General features: G+C 46.5%; 1 protein-coding gene across 3 annotated transcripts in view; it reads left to right on the top strand.

Annotated features, from left to right (window-relative positions):
* Window positions 1–317: 317 nt before the first annotated feature.
* PPP2R5A (protein phosphatase 2 regulatory subunit B'alpha) overlaps window positions 318–22,056 on the top strand; it is a 141,148-nt gene continuing 119,409 nt past the window's right edge. Inside the window, exon 1 of one of the 3 annotated variants that reach the window (XM_040351478.1) lies at window positions 318–674. In XM_040351478.1, coding sequence (XP_040207412.1) covers window positions 527–674 — 148 coding nt within the window. In that variant the 5' untranslated portion in view covers window positions 318–526. The remainder of the gene's footprint in view (window positions 675–22,056) is intronic. The other 2 variants (XM_040351476.1, XM_040351477.1) reach the window with 2 other exon arrangements.

Below are 22,056 nucleotides of genomic sequence, written 5' to 3'. Positions count from 1 at the left end.
ACAGTTCAAATCCTCAACTCCACTCCCTTTATCAGCCATATTACGGGTTTACACGGAGCGCCTTAGTGGAATTCTTTTTGCGGCCTGTCATTGGCTGAGCCACCTGTTGATGCGGCTCTGGCAGTCGCCATGACAACACAGCCCGCCTACCTCTGTTCAAAAATGTCCCCCCCCCAACCGTGCGTTACGTAAGCAGCGAAGCGCCGCCTCTCTTTCCTCGCGGTGCTCTGCTGCCCCCCACTGGCCAAGGACCGCAACATTCCTTCCGATTCCCGGGCGCTGTGTAAGGTGGGAAACGTCACCGTGATCCCTGCGCTCTGATTGGTCGGGCGGGCTGTCAGTCACCGTCCGGCGCTAGGAGAGAACACAGGCAGTCACCGAACCGCCGCCGCCACAGGTTTCCCCGTAGAGCGGCCCATGGAGGCTCCGCTGTGACGGAAAAGTTTCCCCGGGAAGGATGGCGGGGAGAAGTGTGACGGAGAGCCGCTAGAAGGGCCGGGACCGGACTCGCTCTCCTCCTCGCGTCATGTCGGCCATCTCTGCCGCCGAGAAAGTGGACGGCTTCACCAGGAAGTCTGTGCGGAAAGCGCAGCGACTGAAGAGATCTCAGGGATCCTCACAGTTCCGCGGACAGGGGGCGCTAGTGGAGCTCTCCCCCCTACCGGCACTCAAAGGTGAGGGGGGACACGGAGGCTCTATGAGGGGGAGGGGGTACATGGAGGCTCTATGAGGGGGAGGGGAAAACATGGAGGGTGTGGGAGGGGGAAAACATGGAGGGTGTATGGGGGATACATGGAGGGTGTATGGGGAGGGGGGTGATGCATGGAGGTTGTATGAGGGGAGGGGGTGGGATACATGGATGGTGTCTGAGGGTGGGGGGGGTACATGGAGGGTGTAATGGGGGGGTACATGGAGGGTGTATGAGGGGGGGGGTACATGGAGGGTGTATGAGGGGGGGGGGGGGTACATGGATGGTGTCTGAGGGTGGGGGGGATACATGGAGGGTGTATGAGGGTGGGTACATGGAGGGTGTATGAGGGGGGGGGTACATGGAGGGTGTATGAGGGGGGGGGGTACATGGAGGGTGTATGAGGGGGGGGTACATGGAGGGTGTATGAGGGGGGGGGGGTACATGGAGGGTGTATGAGGGGGGGGGTACATGGAGGGTGTATGAGGGGGGGGGGTACATGGAGGGTGTATGGGGGGGGGGGTACATGGAGGGTGTATGGGGGGGGTACATGGAGGGTGTATGAGGGGGGGGGTACATGGAGGGGGGGTGATACATGGAGTGTGTATGGGGGGAGGGGGTGATGCATGGAGGTTGTATGAGGGAGGGTATATGAGGGGAGGGGGTGGGATACATGGAGGGTGTATGAGGGGGGGGTACATGGAGGGTGTAATGAGGGGGGGTACATGGAGGGTGTAATGAGGGGGGGTACATGGAGGTTGTATGAGGGGGGGGGGTATATGGAGGTTGTATGAGGGGGGGGGTATATGGAGGTTGTATGAGGGGGGGGGTACATGGAGGGTATATGGGGGAGGGGGATACATGGAGGGTGTGAGGGGGGGGTACATGGAGGTTGTATGAGGGGGGGGGGTACATGGAGGTTGTATGAGGGGGGGGGTACATGGAGGTTGTATGAGGGGGGGGGTACATGGAGGTTGTATGAGGGGGGGTACATGGAGGTTGTATGAGGGGGGGGTACATGGAGGGTGTAATGGGGGAGGGGGGATACATGGAGGGTGTATGGGGGGGACTACAAAGCAGCACCTGGAGGGTGTATGAGGGGCTCTGTCAGGTGTGTATGTGGTGGGGTAGATTACTGTCAGGCGGCACCTGGAGGATGTATGATGAGCTGCTCATGTCAGGGATTGGGGGGGGGGCCTTCAGGCCTTTTCTCGGACTGGGACACATTGCTGTAGATGGGGAGATGACTCCGCCTCTCTCTCAGGATTGGTGGATGTTCTCGGACTCTCCTGTGTGGGATGATGATGATTGGTGTCGGTCATGCAGAGGATTGTACAGGTCAGGTGATCCCATCTTCTAGTATTGGATGAGGAATACCGGGATGAACCCGGCTGTCAGATGGTGGTTGTTGTCTGTGTCTTCGCTGGCGGTTTCTCTGTTTGTCCCGATGACCTTTAGTGCCCTTTCACACGGGCGGATCCCGTGATGATCCGCCCCGTGAACCTCCACTTGCTCAGCGGGGATCGCTCTGTTGCGGATGACAGGGCGGTCCCCTCACACTGTGCAGGGACCGCCCTGTCAGATCTCCGCTCTCCCCTATGGGGGGATCGGGTGAACATGGACCGTCTGTCCGTGTTCTTCCGATCCGCAGACGGATGGGGGAAAATAGAACTTCCTCCGTCTGCAGAATCGGAGGATTGCAGACACTGATGAGATCGGGTGTCAGCAGATGTTCATCCACTGACACCCGCTATCTCATAGGGATCAATGTATGTCCCTTTTTCATTCATACATGGACGGATGGATGAAAAAGCGGATATACGGTCCGCATGTCTGAAAGGGGCCTTATCCTCCGGTGAAGAAATTGAGGAGATTTAAAAGTTGTTCCACCCCCCCCGCACGCCCGCTCACCATTCCACCCCCCCCACGCACGCCCGCTCACCATTCCACCCCCCCCCCCCGCACGCCCGCTCACCATTCCACCCCCCCCCCCCCCGCACGCCCGCTCACCATTCCACCCCCCCCCCGCACGCCCGCTCACCATTCAACCCCCCCTGCACGCCCGCTCACCATTCCACCCCCGCCCCCCGCACGCCCAGTCACCATTCCACCCGTGCACGCCCAGTCACCATTCCACCCGTGCACGCCCAGTCACCATTCCACCCGCGCACGCCCAGTCACCATTCCACCCGCGCACGCCCAGTCACCATTCCACCCGCGCACGCCCAGTCACCATTCCACCCGCGCACGCCCAGTCACCATTCCACCCGCGCACGCCCAGTCACCATTCCACCCGCGCACGCCCAGTCACCATTCCACCCGCGCACGCCCAGTCACCATTCCACCCGCGCACGCCCAGTCACCATTCCACCCCCACCCCCCTCACGCCCAGTCACTATTACACCACCCCCCCCGCACGCCCAGTCACTATTACACCACCCCCCCCCGCACGCCCAGTCACTATTACACCACCCCCCCCGCACGCCCAGTCACTATTACACCACCCCCCCTGCACGCCCAGTCACTATTACACCACCCCCCCTGCACGCCCAGTCACTATTACACCCCCCCCCCTGCACGCCCAGTCACTATTACACCACCCCCCCTGCACGCCCAGTCACTATTACACCACCCCCCCTGCACGCCCAGTCACTATTACACCCCCTGCACGCCTAGAGTGGAGCAGCAAGAAATTCAGAAGAGCAGGGCCGTGGATTTATAAAATAAAAAAGAGAAAAATTCTGCAATTTGTATGAAAAGAGGAAGGAGGGATTCAAAGGATTAGTTCACCTTTTAGGACATGTTCCAGCATCTACAGCCTTCCCCTCTTGATCCCCCTCCCATCCCATCAACAGCGGGTGGAGATCCTGTCCCCACACTCACTGTCACAATTTGAAAACCATGCGGTCATGCAGTGCCCACATGTCCACGTCATTCATTTTCCTGTGAATAAATGGCTACCATCGGTCATTGCGTCTGACGGTTTGTAGTTCTCGAACTACAAGGGCGCTGGTGATCGTTCTGGTACTCTATTGATCTTCCTGCTCTCAGGGAACTGCCTGCCCGTATCATGTATGGGCAGATAGCTATGCTGAGGGTCTGCAGGATTGCACCTGTGATCTGCTGATTGCGGGCGGGTGCAATGCTCTGCAAGTTTTTAATGGGGGGGATATATATATATATATATATATATATATATATATATATATATATATATATATATATATATATATATATATATATATATATATATATATATATATATATATATATATATATATATATATATATATATATATATATATATATATATATATATATATATATATATATATATATATATAAAAAAATTTTTGGTGAATGTATCCTTTAGACCCCTTTCACACTGAGGCAGTTTTCAGGCGTTTTAACGCTAGAAATGGCGCCTGAAAACTGTCTCCCAGTCATTACAATGGGTGCTTTCACACTGGGGCGGTGTGCTTGCGGGACGTTGGAAAAAGTCCTGCAAGCAGCATCTTTGGGGCGGTTTGGCAGCGATGTATACAGCTCTCCCAAAACGCCCCTGCCCATTGCAATAAATTCCTATTTTGGGGTTAAATGCGCCCTGCTAGTGGGGGCGAAAAGCTGCACAAAAGGGGCTGGAGAAGTGGCATCGGACAATACAACACATTCCTTCCCTGTAGAAGCACATCTATGGGGTACAGTGAGGAGTCGGTCACTTTTTTTTTTATATCCCTTATTTCAGGAGAGGGACATAAGCCGGTGTAGTGTCAGTCTGCTGCCTATTGTAGAATGCTGCGGAAGTCACGTGGCGGCCAACTGCGCATGCGCAATGCGTTCCAAACACAAGTGCGATGCGTTCCAATAGATTTACGACAGTACACACCAGCGAACCCGGCATTCAGGGCGACGTGGATTTAGAGGAAAGTGGCCAGTTGGCCTCCTGGCTGTTTTTTTAACATCCTCCAATCCACGGGGATGTTAAGGAAAGAGCCTGGATGCCGACCGAGGTTTCACTGGTGTGTACTGTCGTGAATCCATTGGAACGCATCGCACTTACGTTTGGAACGCATCGCGCATGCGCTGTTGGCCGACACGTGACTTCCGCAGCATTCTAAGATGGGCAGCAGAATGTGTCAATACACCGGCTTCTGTTAAAGGGGAATGCCTGAAAAAGGTTTGCCGACAGGCTCCCAATCGGCACTCTCAGCCAATGGTTAAGAGCGCTGACCACAGTGTTGTGGCGGGGGAGGCGCCTTCCTGGCAGAACACAATAGCTGAGTAGGGGAGATCTCTTTACTTACAGTTAGTACAGCGGCTCCTCCCAAGTTCTTCATTTTATGTTTTTCCTTCAGCTTGCTGGGAGGAATGGAAAGAAAATGTCTAGTGTGTACCGGGCTTTACAGATGGGAAGGAAAGAGAGGAGCATTTCCTTTTCCTGGGGAACGTGGTCCCTTGGGGGGGGGTTGGGATATAAAAATGACAGGTATTAGATTTGTCTGTAGTATTCATACTCATGATGAATGGGGTAAGTGACGGTTTTATCGATGGTTTTGGGATAAAGTGAACTTTGTCTTTTAGAGCCTGTTCACATCTGCAACCTGGTAAAATCGCTGTAAAATGCACTTTCGGTTGCCATTATTGCTGATGTCACCTCCAAATGCGCTTTTCAAAAAAGGTACAGGAGCCACTTTTTTTATTTTATTTTTTTTGGACCCGAGAGGAGACAATTCAAATGAATGGTGCTGCTCCAAAAACGGGGCACAAAATGTGCTAAAACGGCAATGCTCTGCCATCACTAGGTGTAATCGGGGCCTTGGCCCTGATGGGCACCTACCTGCTTACTGTGAGGTCTCGTATACAACGGCTGTGAATTTCTAAGGTGCTCAAAGCAAAATTGCACAACATCCTATTTACAGTTGAAAAGCAGTTCAGATGGATCTCTGAGAACCCCAAATCTGGATTTCTGCTTCTCGCGCTGTGTACATGAGCCATTCAAGGTGCTCTGTGGAAACCTATGGAGGGTACACACTACTGCACCGGGTGATAGGAGACCGCAGCTCCAGGGTGTAGGATGGAGTGAAACCTTCCTGGCTGGCAGCTCCTGTGGTGGAGGTGAGGACAGTATGGAGTGTCGTGTAGTAGCAGGGCCTGTAGGTGAGGTGAATGAGACACAGGCGGGATTACAATCTACTGAAGGATAATGACTTTGTAATTTAAATTATCGTTTGCATGAGCTACCGACAGATCATTGTTTATTACAGGTATTTATACAACACACAGCACTTAAAAATATATATTGTATAATTATTGTACATTGACATCAATCAGTCCCTGTCCTCATGGAGCTTACAATCCTAAGGTCCCTAACTTGCATTCATATGTACACATACTAGGGCCAATTTAGACAGGAGCCAATTAACCAGCCAGCATGTCTTCAGTGTGGGAGGAAACCCACGCAGGCACAGGGATCAACTTCTTTTTCTGTTTAGCCTCATCAGATAATTGGGAGTTATTTACCAAGCCTTTAAGAAAATTTTTTTTTTGGGGGGGTTTGTGCAGTTGTTTCCTTCATATGTTGTTGCAGAACTCAAATTATTATTTTTTTCTCTGCTGGTTGGGTTTTACATGGTTTGTTTGATCTATTATATTGTGTGCTAATTGCATGAACAGGATGTTTTTGTGAGCAGTGTAGAGAGCGCAAAAAAAAAAAAGCATCACTTTACTGTCACTGCAGGATTGCTGTTTTGGAGTGTTCTCTGGTGGTATAAATTGTGTGTGTGTGTGCACTTCTCATGCATACTGCATGTAAATGCTATTGTACTTTTACCCATCAATTTAGGCCAATATTCTGCTACATATTTTTGGTTAAAAAAAAAAAAAAATCTCGGTTACGTTTATGGCATTTTTATTAATGATATATATATATTTTTTTTACTAGTAAAGATATTTGTGTGTGTGTGTGTGCATATATATATATATATATATATATATATATATATATATATACATACATACATACATACATACATACATACATACATACATACATACATACATACATACATACATACATACATACAGCTAAAAAAGTTAGGAGCCAGAAAACGTGCCCCGTCCCGCCGAGCTTGTGCACATTAGCGAACACATATGTAAACGGTGTTCAAAGCTATCGCCGCGATTGCTATAGCGAGAGCAATAATTCTAGCCCTAGACCTCTTCTGTAACGCAAAACATGCAACCTGAATTTTTTTAAAACGTCGCCTATGGAGATTTTTAAAGGGTAAAAGTTTGTCGCCATTCCACGAGCGGACGCAATTTTGAAGCCTGACATGTTGGGTATCAATTTACTCTGTGTGACATTTTCTTTCACAATATAAAAAAAAAATGGGTTAACTTTACTGTTGTCTTACACTTTTTTTTTTTTATAAAAAAAAATATATATATTTTTTCCCAAAAAAAGTGCGCTTGTAAGACCGCTGCGCAAATATGGTGTGACAGAAAGTATTGCAACGATCGCCATTTTATTCTCTAGGGTGTTGGAATAAAAAATATATATATAATGTTTGGGGGTTCTAATTAGAGGGAAGGAGATGGCAGTGTAAAACACTGGGAAGCTCCATTATAATTGCTGGTTTACTTGTCATGCCAACAGCCACCACAAGATGGCGCCAGATCACAGAAGGAAGCATAGGCCTGCAGAAAGCCGCAAAGCCGCGGCCTCAGGCCTCAATTGCTGGCGCAGCCCGATGCGATAGTGTGGCGTGGGCGCACGGAGACACAGGATAAGGCAGGGCTCGACAAATCCCGGTCGCCATGGCGATTAGAAATGGCGACTTGGCTTGGAAGGTGGGCAAAATTTTTGTTTAAAATGTTGTTCCATAGGACCGGCGCTTTGCGGACTAGGCCGAAGCCGCTGCCTCGCCTAAAACATCCTGCCCGCCGCTCGATCTCGGGGGGGCCCGTGATGTCCGGTAATTGAGGCCGCGGCCTTCTGAAGGCCTAAGCTTCCTTTCCCGGGCGCCAGGTCACTAATTCTAGTTGAAATTGCGACTGGGCGCCCGGATTTTGTTGAACTGTGTGTGTGTAATATTCATTTTGCACTGTGCCCTACTAGGGACATTGGTAGGGAAGGGTTTGGGGTGTGTCCCTAGGGGGTGCTTTCTAACTGTGGGGGATGGACTGACTGGGGGAATGCAGAAGTCCATGTTCATACTTGGCAGGAACACAAGATCTCCATATTCTCTCCTTTTTAGAATAACAATCTGCCTTGTTTACATAGGCAGATCGCCATTTTTCCTCTCTGGGAAACTATCGGCAGACATCTCGTGCACCGGACCCACTGATTGGCTCCCCCTCTGGCCAATCAGTGTGTGCACGCCCGCTGTCTATTGCTCAAAATGATGTACAGGTGCTGCATTGTTTCACACAATATAGAGCCGACCTGCGGCAGTATATGTACTGTGGCTGGACGGCAAGTGGTTAAAGTGTATCTACAGCCAAAAGTGTAATAAATTGAAGCTTATTAGTGTTTGGTGTGGTGACTGCAACCTTCTTCTCTCCTCCCTATTTTAATTTTTTTTTCTTTCTAGCTCCTTTTTGCATTTATTTTACCTGGTGATCCTGCAAATAATGCTGACCGCACACTGAAATTCGACCCGTTCAGCAGAGACCGGCTTTCGATCAGTGATCGTGGTTCTACAGAAGTCGATTATTTGTTTGACTTATGTCGAAGGAACATGTTGGAAAACTCTTCTTCGATCAGAAGCTGCTGATCCAAGGTATTTTGACAGTGGTAGGTGCCGCTGTCAGAATACAGTGTCCGGGGTGGTGGCGGTTGGTGGAGAGTCCTCCATGCACCTAGTTTGTGAGGATGGAGGAATCTGTTTATTTGTTTGTTTTGTCCACTTTTTTTTTTTTTTTAATTGATTTTTTTATTTTATTTTATTTTTTCCCTCTCTGTACATACCTTTTTTATAAAGATATTTTCTTAGCCGGCTTCCGGGTAGTGCCTCCTGCGGGAGTGGGCATTCCTATGCAGCAGTTAGTGATTGACATGATGACAAATACTACCCCCTTGTCGCATAAGGAGAGTCACGAGTTGCCGAAAGAAGTCGAGTCGGCACTATACGGCGCCTGCGCACCGATGTTCGGCTTCTTTCGGCAACTCGTGCCGCTCCTTATGCGGGGGGGGGTAGGTAGTGTTTGTCATCATGTCAATCACTGACTGCTGCATAGGAACGCCCACTCTCGCGGGAGGCACTACCGGGAAGCTGGCTAAGAAAATGGCTTTACAAGGTATGTACAGCGCAAAAAAAAAAAATAATTGGCATACTTGCAATGTCGGTAGTGAGTTGGATGTAATGTTAGAAATTTGTTTTCAGGGTGAACCCCCGCTTTAAATTGTTTCCTTTGTGTGAAATCCCTGGTGATTTTGACAGTGCCTTTGCTTTACTATTAAAAAAAATTGACCACACTAGGTTGGAGAACATAGTGTGGTCAGTTCTCTAGCTATGCTAGCCTGCTCCCCCTCCAATGATCAGACTTGTGCTGACACGCCCTCCCTGCACATCCATTCACTGGAAAGACCAGTGTGCTGCTGGTGCTTCTTTTCCTTCAGCTATCTGAGCTTCTTATGCAGCTGAGAACAGAGGGTATGTGATCACAAAAAAAAGTATTTCTAATGTTGCCAGCCTCAGTAAAACCAGGGACAGTATGTAAAAATCTGTCCCTTACCGACATCCTTTTGGTCTAAAAATCCCAAGGTGTGTGTGTGTGTGTGTGTGTGTGTGTGTGTGTGTGTGTATATATATATATATGTAATATTATATATATATATATATATATATATATATAATATTACTGTGGGGCCCCATAATCTTCTATTGCCTCGGACCCCATGAGTTGTCAGTCCACTCTTGGGCTCACAGCAGGGGTCTGGTGCTACCCCGTTCACCATTTCCGTTCTGATTTTGGCCCAAATTTTTGGACTGAATTCAGACCTAAAGTAGACTAGACTAAAAGGCGCACAGGACCCCAGTGCTATTTTTTGCACCGGAGCCGCACCGGAGATAAGTGAAATCGGCTCCATAGAGATCCCGGTCACAATCTCCTACCATACGAATTGAATGCAGTGAAATTCGCATAGGTGTGAACCCAGCCTTAAATTGAAAACTGAATGAGTTGGGTTACAAGGTGAGGTTATATATACTTTAAGGCTCCATGTACAATTGCTCCTAAATGATTAAACTTCACAGATGGTAACCCACGTTTAAAATGTCCGTTTGAGGTCTGAAACATGGAAATCTTTTGCGTCTGAACCCATTTTTATTTTTTTTTGCTTTCAAAGAAATGCTGTTAAACACAACTGCCTAGAAACGGCAATAATTGAGAGTGTGTACTAGGGGTGCAACGGATCGTCACCGATCCGTGATCCGAACGGGTCACCCTGTTCGGATCGGCACACCACACGATCCGCGGAGCGCTCCGGAGCCTCGGCCGTAGGAAAGTCCCCGGCTTAGGCCTAGCTCCGGAGCTGCGGCCATCTTGCTCCACCCCCATGTGCTTGTCAGAGCACAGCGTGACACGCCTCCCCGCCTCAGCGCGCTCACTACAGACCTGGAACTGCCTGCAGACATGTGGAGACAGCATCGGTGAGCCCTGCACCTGCAGGTAGGAGCTACACCATCACCTGGGGAGCATGTCTGTACACCAGGGTGGAGGGGGGTGACACTGGAGTAATGATAGTGATTAGGTGGGTGTAACAAGATTTGGCTTATTTTTTTTTTTTTTTTTTTTTTTTGCTGATCCGAAAATGATCCGATCCGTGTGCTCCTGATCTGAGGATCGATCCGATCCGTGATTTTTTTTGATCCGTTGCACCCCTAGTGTGTACACGGTCACATAAGATAACATTGAATGTGTTCAGAGGCAGTTGAAAAAAGCGCCCAACTGCCTCTGAACGTACGTTTAGCAGCGTCCCGTGTACATGGGGCCTAACACGCTTCTCTCCTTCACGGATCTGTGGAGGGGGGCCATGGTTGTCAACCTAGACTTCTCTCCTGATATGGATTTCAAACATATGTCAACATTGCTTCATCTCTATTAAATTGGGGGGGGGGGCGGGGAGTGGGGGGGTCAATTGGTAGTTTGCAGGAGATGGCTAAGTAAGACCTCATTCTGTGCAGTTTACAGGAAGTGATGAGTAAACGGCATTTCTAGCTAAACCGGTATTTTCTCTGTTTGCAAAAAATGTTAAGGACAGCTAAGGATCGTAAACTGCAATGTATTGCATTTTGGGTTAGTTATGTATTTTTTTTTTTTTTTTTTTTTGTAGATGGGGTATTGCAATCTAAATGCTTGTTTGTCTTTTAAATTGCTATGTATTCAACATTTTAGCTTGCTACTGAGCGTTTGTTTTGTTTGAGAACTTTAAACTTTAATTCCAGTATTAAGAAACCTCACATGTGAAAGAAGCTTCATACTTTCAACCAAAACAATAGGGCCCCTTTCACATTGAGGCGGTTTTCATGCGGTACAGCGCTAAAAATATCGCTGCTATACCGCATAAAAAAATAATGCCCTGCAGGCTTCAATGTGAAAGCCTGAAGGCTTTCACACTGAAGCGGTACGGTAGCAGGACCGCTCCAAAAGTCCTGCTAGCCGCATCTTTGGAGCGGGGTGTTTACCGCTCCTATACCGCGCCTTCCCATTGAAATCCATGGGAAACTGCGGTAATACCGCACACAATGCGCCTCTGCTATTAACACTTTTTCGGCCGCTAGCGGGGGTTAATACCGCACCGCTAGCTCCCGAATATTGCGGTAACTACGACGGTATAGTTGCGCTACAAATGGCACGGCTATACCGTCACCGCGGCTCCACTGCCCAATGTGAAAGCAGCCTAAGTGGTTGGTTTTTCCTTTTGCTGTACTATGTGATCATTTGCTCTGTGGTGGAATTTAAAATACTGGTGGGAATGGAAATGTAGTTGTGTAGGATCTGGATCCTATAGGCCCCATCATTCATAAATGACAACTATCCACAAAAACTTTAAGGGCTCTTTCACACAGGGCGGATCAGTATTGATCCGTCTCCGTATGCTCAGCGGGGATCGCTCCGTTGATCCCCGCTGAGCTGGCGGATGACAGGGCGGTCCCCGCACACTGTGCAGGGACCGCCCTGTCTTTTCTCCGCTCTCCCCTATGGGGGGATCGGATGAACACGGACCGTATGTCCGTGTTCATCCGATCCGCAGACAGAAGGAAAAATAGGGTTTACTTCCGTCTACAAAATCGGATCTTTGCGGAGGCGGACGGGATCGGGTGTCAGTGGATGTTCATCGCTGACATCCGCAATCTTATAGGGACCAATGTATGTCCGTGTTCATCCGATCTGCAGACGGAAGGAAAAATAGGGTTTTCTTCCGTCTGCAAAATCGGATCTTTGCGGAGGCGGACGAGATGTTCATCCGCTGACACCCGCAATCTCATAGGGACCAATGTATGTCCCTTTTTCAACCGCAAACGGATGGATGAAAAAGCAGACATATGGTCCGCACGTGTGAAAGGGACCTAAGGGCCCATTCGCACAGCTGTAAAGGGGCGTTCACTGTAAAAAAAAAAAATCATGCATTTCTTATTCCTGCCACTGACAGGTGTTGGCACAACTCAATGACATGCTGCAGCTGCACACTGGTAACCACATATGTGAGTGTGTACAGGGATGGGAGAATGGTCCTGCAAGCAGACTGTCTGTATCCGTGACTATGTGAATAAGCCCCCTTCAGCTTTATTAATCCTGTTTTTATTCTGTATCTAAAATGGCTGCATCACTGCAGCAAACCTGTATGCTATTTGACACCTGGGTCATCATGTCAGAAGCCCCCTCTTTTCATCCTGCAGACCACATTTCTTTGTGACTCAATAAATGGCTCAAGGAAAGTCATGTTTGCTTTGTGACACCTGAAGGGGTGTTGGGTGACCTTCATTAGTGAAGAGGGAGCTAGAGATCTATAACAAAGAATGTTATACATTGTGACATAGGGGATATGTGTTTGGCTTGTTTCAGAATCTGTCAGAAAGGACGTCAATTTTGTTTGGGAGCCACGTCGAATTGTCAGTTAGAGCGACACCATGCCGAATCACAAAAAGGGCCTGGTCCTTTAGCAACAAAATGGTCCGGGGCGTAAGTGGTTAAACTGGCCAAACATTGTCCAATTTTTCTTCTTCAATTTCCTTTTAGACTTACCTTTAACTATGTGGTGCAAGACCTGCCTGATTGCATACAAATTTAAAGTGTTTAGGTGTGACATTGTATTATAAGGTTTTGGTAAATCTAAAGGAAAATTGTATAATGTATGGTCACCTTTTTTGGTGTGAATCTGTAATCCTAATTTGCATATGGGTTGTGTGTTTTATAAAAATTGTGTGTGTGTGTGTGTGTGTGTATATGTATATGTATGTATGTATGTATATGTATATGTGTATGTGTATATATATATATATATATATATATATATATATATATATATATATATATATATATATATATATATATATATATATATATATATATATATATATATATATATATATATATATATATATATATATTTTTCATTCACTCACACTTTTACTCGACAAAATCCGGGCACCAGGTCGCAATTTTTACCCGCGCCCGCCGGTAATTAAGGCCGCGGCCTACAAAGCCGTGGCCTCAATTACCGGCCGCCGCACAATCGCAGCGAGGCCGCGGCCCCGTGAAGTCCCAAGCTTCCTTCTGTGACATGGTGCCATCTGGTGGTGGCCGTTGGCATTACAAGTAATACCAGTTCTAATGTGGAAATTTTCACTGCCATATCCCTCCTTCTAATTAGAACCCCCAGACATTATATATATATTTTTTTTTCTAACACCTTAGAGAATAAAATGGCGATTGTTGCAATACTTTCTGTCATGCCATATTTGCGCAGCGGTCTTAAAAGCGCACTTTTTTTGGGGAAAAAATACACTTTTTAATTAAAGAATAAGACAACAGTAAAGTTAGCCCAATTTTTTTTTTTTTTTTATATTGTGAAAGATAATGTTACGCCGAGTAAATTGATACGCAACATGTCACACTCGTGGAAGGCCAACAAACTTTTACCCTTTAAAATCTCCATAGGCGACGTTTAAAAAATTCTACAGGTTGCATGTTTTGAGTTAGAGGAGGTCTAGGGCTAGAATTATTGCTCTCGCTCTAACGATCGCGGCGATACCTCACGTGTGGTTTGAATACCGTTTACATATGCGGGCGCTACTCACGTATGTGTTCGCTTCTGCGTGCGAGCTCGTCGGGACGGGGCGCGTTTTCTGCAGGGCTGTGGAGTCGGTAGATAAATGTTCTGACTCTGACTCCTCAATTTTATGTACTTCCGACTCCGACTCCTCTGTATTAATATGCGAATGTATTTTATACATTCCTTGAGGGAAAGAAACGCAACCTACCACAGGACTACTGGCTGGGAAGCCAACAGTCTACTGTATTGCACAGTTTAAGCAAAAGACAAACACAATGAAAACAATCAAGTGGCTGGATAGTAGCAGCAGGCATAAACATCAGGAACAGGATCTTTACCAGTTCAAAAATACAAACCACATTATTTGGTTGTTTTAGAACAAAAACAAAGCTTATCTATAATGAACCAAAAACAAAATCTGTAAAACCTAGAAATGGTTTATATTAATCTTGAAATGTAGTTCTAGGCTTAGCAAATGCAAATCAATTCAATGTAGAGTTCTAAGGAAGAGAATTGCCTCTGCCAGATCCTCTTTCATGGAGGCTCTTAAAGCAGTAGTTCACCCTCACTGACTTGATTTTACCATCGAGACAGGCATTGTAGCGCGAGCTACAGTATGCCTGTCCCGATTTTTTTAACCCCGGACTCACCTTGTAATCGTACATTGTAGATTTCGGCTCCCGCGGGGAATGGGCGTGCCTATGGAGAGGGAGGATGATTGACGGCCGGCCCTGGCACGTCACTCTCCCCGAAGACAGCCGGAGTAGGTCTCGGCTCTTCACGGCGCCTGCGCACAGGCTATGCGCAGGCGCCGTGAAGAGCCAAGCCTATTTCGGCTATTTCCGGAGAAGCGTGACGCGCCAGAGCCGGCCTTCAATCATCCTCCGTCTCCATAGGCACGCCCATTCCCCGGTATCTTCGATGTACGAGTACAAGGTGAGTACGGGGGTAAAAAAAATCGGGACAGGCATACTGTAGCTCGCGCTACAATGCCTGATTTTATGGTAAAAGAAAAAAAAAATTTTTTTTTTTTGCGTTGATAGGGTGAACCCCCGCTTTAAGTCAGACTTTATTATTTTTAGGGCTGAAAATAATCTTTCGCCACTGACTTGGGTGGGTGGCATTGCAGTAACTATTCTGGCCACATCACTAAGGATCTCTGGATAAACAAGGATGGCTTCTTCAACAGTAAGTTTTGATGAGCGATCATACTTTTCAACTTCTTTTAGTGCTTTATAAAACTCCTGTTGGAATTGTTTTATTTGGACACTTACTGGTTCTCTAACATGCGTTCCCTGTAACAGCAGAACACAACACTATGGAAAGTATAAGTATTGCAGCTCCTAATTGTGCGTTGCGTGCCATATAGTGAAGCACATGAAAAGCATGCTTCTTCACGGTCACTTAACGTGTTCGTTTTGCGGTTACGTGAGGCACTGCATGCATTGGTCTTTATTCTTACAGTAGAGAAGTCATTAATTATAACTTTTTGTGAATTGGGACATTTAAACTTGCTTTTTTTTATTTTTTTTTATTCCAATCTAAATTTAGGAGTCGGAGTCGGTGCATTGTTTGCCGACTCCGACTCCAGGTACCCAAAATTTCCCCCGACTCCTCGACTCCGACTCCACAGCCCTGGTTTTCTGGGTCCTAACTTTTTTAGCTGGCTCCCAGATTTCAAGCAAATTTGTCAAACCGTGTGTGTGTGTGATATATATTTCTCCCCTTTGGTCTAACTTGCCTCTAGATCAATAACAATATAAAGTTACCTTGGCAAAGTAGGGTTCTTGTATGCTCACACAGAATCCAACTGCCCTTTGGCAAAAATAGTCTGTAGAGTTCTCCATAAACATTTTATTTGGCACAGCTGGAGCGTATGTGTTTTTTGTCTCTAGGGAGAGAGGCACAAATAAACGAATGCGCTGTCAGATCCGTCGCATCCTCCGCAGCATAGACTGCTGGGGCTGCCCACAGGTTTCATAGTGATGGCATTCTGAACAATAATGGCCTGTGTGGGAGATTCCCATCTCTTGTCTAAGGAGTAGTTATGTAGATGTCTTTCCAGTCCCAATTTCAGTCTTTTATTCACCTCTCCCCTATCCAGCGAGACACTACTGACTAATGCACACAAAACCTTCAATACATGTCCTCTGTACTCCTTTTTCTTTATATAATTGGTAATATTAAATAAAACACTTTTTTTTAAAAGGGATAAGTTCACCTTTCTGCAAGAAATAATAAATGTACATATTTTTGCAGACAAATATGTGCATTTTATCCCCCCCCAAATAGCCTGCGGATCATAGGTGCAATGTTGGGCTCCAGCAGAGGTGTCATTGAGCTTTCTTGCCTGTACTTCCCATATGGGTTCTCTGTTTGAAAGTTGGAGGACATATCAGTGGATTATGCAGTTCATTGAGAACTACAAGCTGTCTGCCATGGTGGAAGATGGCTCTCTCGCAATGACGTCAGTGAGTGCAAGGAGAGGAACCCCAAATCACTGTCCCAGGGGGGGGGGGAGAATGAGGGGGTGTGGGGAACTGGCTCTGGAGCATGTTATACCCTAAATATGTATTTTTAAGGTGGAACTAAACCCATTGATTTAACAGTTTAAAAAAGTTAAGTTCCTAGCAGGTGATGGGAATGTAACATTGGTTGTGCTCTCAACTAAATGTCAAACCATCAAATGGATGGTGTCATTACTGATCACATGTGCAGCACCATGGCAGTTGAAGATCAAAGACCAAGATGGCAGCTTCCTTGACTGAAAACAATAGGAGGGTTTAGTTCTGCTTTAATGTGTAACATGCTTCAAAACTTTGCCTTTAAAATGTTGCGGGTCAGACTTGCATTGTCATCGGCTTCTGCTCCCGTAAAAAAAAAAAATTCATTCTGGTTCCTGGCCCTAATTTCCATTGTAAAGGCCCATACACACGATAGGACTTTTTGACAACAAATGTCCGATGGACCTGTTTTGATCAGACAAACTTTTTGTGTTTTTTTTTTTTTTTTTTTTTTCATTGGACAAATGTTCGCTGTGCCCGCAAACTTTCTGGCAACAAATGTTGTATAATCCGATTGTGTGTACAAACACGCATGCTCAGAACAAATGATAAAGATCAGACAACAATGCCAGAAGTTGCCCACAGGGTGGTGGTAAAGGGCTGAAAAAACACGTCATTTGGTGAAAGTTGAAAAAATTTTTTTTTTTTTTTTTTTTTTTTTTTCCCTAAATAGCTTCCTTTACCTTAGTGCAGTCCTCCTTCACTTACCTCATCCTTCCATTTTGCTTTTAAATGTCCTTATTTCTTCTGAGAAATCCTCACTTCCTGTTCTTCTGTCTGTAACGCCACACAGTAATGCAAGGCTTTCTCCCTGGTGTGGAGTGTTGTGCTCGCCCCCTCCCTTGGACAACAGTAGAGTCAGGACGCCCACTAACACACGGCTCCTTTCTCTATACAATGTAGAGTGCGTCCTGACTCTCCTGTAGTCCAAGGGAGGGGGGGAGCACCACACCACACCAGGGAGAAAGCCTTGCATTACGGTGGTGAGTTACAGACAGAAGAACAGGAAGTGAGGATTTCTCAGAAGAAATAAGGACATTTAACAGCAAAATGGAAGGATGAGGTAAGTGAAGGAGGACTGCACTAAGGTAAAGCTATTTAGGGAATTTTTTTTTTTTTTTTTTTTACCTTTACAACCCCTTTATGGAAATAAATGCTATATGAATCATCTGACCTTACTCAAGATGGCTATGGCTCGAAATGCTAGGTGGAAGTTTTTCAAAATGATTTGTTAGCAAAATCAAGAATGGAGACATGGATGGGGGAGTTTGCATTAAATTAGTGTTTTTGGTGCTCAGACACAGTGTAGTTCTACTTTAATATGATGTAAATGGCTCACTCTGTAAAAGGACCTGTCAGGAACAGAATGTGCTAGGAATGGGATGATCTGAGTCTCCAGTCTGCAAAGGTAGAAGCATCGCTAGACTTTATCATGCTATTTAAATTGTGTGTACTATGATCCTGTCCTAAGAATTATTTTTATTTTTATTTTTTGTTGTAAAGCGCCCCAAGAAATGTTAATATTTAAAAGCTGAATGTGTAACTAGTGAAAACGTGTTGGAACGCATTTTTGATTATTTCTCAGAATCCAGATAAAATGACATTGATCAAACACGGTTTTGTTTTCTTTAAAGTGTTTTATCATTACCGTATATACTCGAGTATAAGCCGACCCAAATATAAGCCGAGGCACCTAATTTTACCACAAAAAAAACTGGGAAAACTTATTGACTCGAGTATAAGCCTAGGGTGAGAATTCAGCAGCTACTGTAAGCAGAAAAGAGGGTCAACAATGCCCATTTGCACGCCTTACTGTGCCCATTGCATCCTCACTGTGCCCGTCGTCGCTGTTCCTGAAATTGAGAGGCTGCGGGCATCCATTCATTGTTTAAAACTCACGGTCTCCTGGTCCCTTCGGAACTGTGTCTCCTGAGAAACGCCTATCACGGACATTCTCTCATCCTCGGACTCAGTTTCCCAGCAGACACTGTGTTCAGTGTTCAGCCAATCACGGACGTCCTCTTGTCCGAGGATAAAAACGCGTCCGTGATTGGCTGAACAGTGTCTGCTGGGATGGGTAAGGATGAGAGAATGTTCGTGATAGGTGGAACTCTGTCTGTCTGAGAAACGCCCATCACGGAAGGGACCAGGAGGAGACCGCAAGTTTTAAACGATGGACGCCCACAGCCTCTAAATTTTTGGTACACTGACTCGAGTATAAGCTGAGGGGCATTTTTGGGCTGAAAATCTCGGCTTATACTCAAGTATATACGGTACATTGAAATAAGTCGACTTGCAAAACTCTCGAGTCTTAAAGTGGAGTTCCGGCCACAATTTTAAATATAAAAACTTTTTAAATATAAATACCCCTGTAATACACAAGCTTAATGTATTCTACTACAGTTAGTCTGTAAACTAAGGTCCGTTTTGTTAGGTTGTTACAGCATTTAGACACTTTATAAAACAGAAATTGACTGGGGCCATCTTAAGTGTGGGCATCATGAAGCCAGACTGTATGACTTCCTGGATTTCAGCCTTGCACACCTCGCACATGCTCAGTGCTGCACAAGCAATGTAATGGGTTTCAGATCAGGTTATAGCAACGGGAGTGTCAGAGGAAGTCACCGCCCCTTAGCTATGCAAACCTCTCCTCCCCACCTCCTTCCAGGAACCAGTAAATATACAAAACAATTTGTTCCTGTGCAGATATATCTACATAACAAGATAGATAGATAGATATATAGATATATAGATATATATATATATATATATCTATCTATGTGTGTTATACCAGACATGTGTACTGTCAATAAATTCATTTTGTTTAGTTCCGTTTCGCATTAGCCGTTATTTCGTATTTTGTGCCCGAAACTCAATTCGGATTCGTACGCTCATAATGGGCACAGCAGGAGTACAGCCACAGGAAGTCAGCACAGAACAGGGATGGTGGGAACCCTTCATGAGGGGTTCCCACCATCCCTCCACTGACTTCCTGTGGCTGTACACCAGCTGTGCCTATTATGAGGGGTTCCCACCATCCCTGTGCTGAGTTCCTCCTGCTTCCTTCTTCCCCCAGCACAGCGCCACCATAACATTGCCCACCGCATCGGCCCCGGGACCACAACCAGACCCAAATGTCAGGGTACACCAGTGCAGATTATTAGTGCGGTGACACCAGTTCATTATCTGTGCAGTGGCACCAGTGCCTTATATCAGTGCGGTGACAACATTAGTGCCCATCAGTGCGGTGACAACATTAGTGCCCATCAGTGCGGTGACAACATTAGTGCCCATCAGTGCGGTGACAACATTAGTGCCCATCAGTGCGGTGACAACATTAGTGCCCATCAGTGCGGTGACAACATTATTAGTGCCCATCAGTGCGGTGACGACATCAGTGCGGTGACGACATTATTAGTGCCCAGTGCAGAGTGGGGGGAGGTACAGATGATCAGGATGACAGTTGGCATCTCTGTCTGTGTATGTGAGTACACTGATCGTAGTACAGCCCCGCCTCCCTGCACCAGAATTGTAACAGACAGTGCAGAGCGATGTTTCAATGTACAGGGAGGCGGGGCTGTACTACATTCGGTGTTCACACATACAGATCTATCAGTCAGAGTGAGATCCGCTCTGTCTGATGATCTGTATCTCCGTGCACCGGAGACAGATGGCAGGCGGGCGGGTGGTGGAGGGGGAAGGACGGGGGCGGTGCTAGGACGGGGGAGGAGTTGGAGAGGTAGAAGAGGAAGGACACCACCTCTATGGGCGGCACTGCCCTCCCTCCCGCCCCCCGAGATGTTCAACTACGGCTGCGATGTTCAGCCCAGCCTCCTGGGATTGATGACACACATCTCCCAGGAGGCATAGCAGCGCTAGATGCGGCGGAGAGGCCATTCCGCCGCAACGGGGGAAAGAGACTTGCATGAATAAAAACGTGAGTTTTTAAAAGAAAAAAAAAAAAACATCCCAAATGTATTTAAAGGGGCAGTGTTAAATAGAATGCTGAAAAGTTGAAAAATAGGGTGGAACTCCGCTTTAAGCCTCGTACACACGATCCGATTTTAGTCAGGGGATTGTCCGACAGGCTTGTCCTAAAATCTGACTGTTGGTACGCTCCTTTCGACAATTTTGGAAGGGTTTCTTGCTATTCTCTATGCTGAATAGAAAGGTGTAGTGTTATGATTGCTTGTTTCAGTTTTATGCTGTCTGTACTTCCTGCACCTCTTCCACTATTCCCCCTCCACTACTAATCAGATTACCAAATCGCGGGAGTCGCATTTGAATGACACCTAAAATTGCGGTGTGTGTGTCTGCCGCCATTGTTGCATTTGCTGAATTGGCATCACGGGAAGCATGTTGCTTCTCACGAATTATCACGTGACAGTCGCGGCAGTCCTGACCCGCACCGCAATTTTAGGTGTGATTCAAACGTGTGGCATGTCAAATATGAGTCCTGCGATTTGGTAATCTGATTAGTAGTGTGGGGATGGGGGGGGGGGGGGGGGAGAGGAGGTGCAGGAAGTACAGACAGGATAAAACTGAAACAAGCAATCGTAACACTACACCTTTCCATCCAGCATAGAGAATAGCGAGAAAACCTTCCAAAACTTACACCAAATCTGGTGAAGCTGGCAGTCATGCCTTTCATACAGCAGATATGGGCCTCTAGCACACTGCTACCTAAATGCAATTTTTGTGTTTTTTTTTTTTGTGCATGGATCAGTAAGGCCCCATTCACACCTAGGCGTTTTTACGCCTGAAGCGCACTGCTCACAAACGCCAGAGGGGAGAATTAACATTATTCCCTATGGTGACTGTTCACACCTGAACGCCCAAACACCTGTTGCGCGAAGCTCAAACAAGTCCCGGACCTTTTTTTGTCGCGCGTATCGTGCAGTTTGGGCGTATTTGAGCGTTTTTTTCCCCCATAGAAAGTAATGGGAAACGCGCGAATTGAGCGACAACGGGCGTTTGCTACGGGCGTTTCGTCGCTTTAATAAATAGAACTTGTCGCCCATGCAGAAGATTAAAAAAATCTACCAACATAGCAACAAGTGATGAAAAGATGATCATTTTTCCTATTGGCTAAAATAAAAAACGCCGAAGTACAAAAACGTCGCACGACGCTGTATGCAAACTCGCAAATACACGCGACAAAACGCCAGAAAAAAACGCCCAAAAAAAACGACCGACGCTCAGGTGTGAATGCAGCCTAAGAAAAAAAATGAATTTTACAGGTGCATAAAAATATACTGACCATCAATGCGAACACACATACGCTACACTCCCTTAACCCCTTCCATACAGGGCATTTGCACCCCCTTCCTGCCCAGACCAATTTTTAGTTTTCAGAGCTGTTGCAATTTGAATGACAATTGCGTGGTCATGCAACACTGTACCCAAACTAAATCTTTGTTTCCCCCCCCCCCCCCCACAAATAGAGCTTTCGTTTGGTGGTATTTGATCATCTCTGCGGTTTTCTATTTTTTGCGCTATAAACAAAAGAGCGACAATTTAAAAAA

Source organism: Rana temporaria, chromosome 4, assembly GCF_905171775.1.
Source record: "Rana temporaria chromosome 4, aRanTem1.1, whole genome shotgun sequence".
Lineage (NCBI taxonomy): Eukaryota > Metazoa > Chordata > Amphibia > Anura > Ranidae > Rana > Rana temporaria.
Note: the sequence above shows the minus strand (reverse complement) of the source record. Positions and strands in the feature narration are given on the sequence as shown.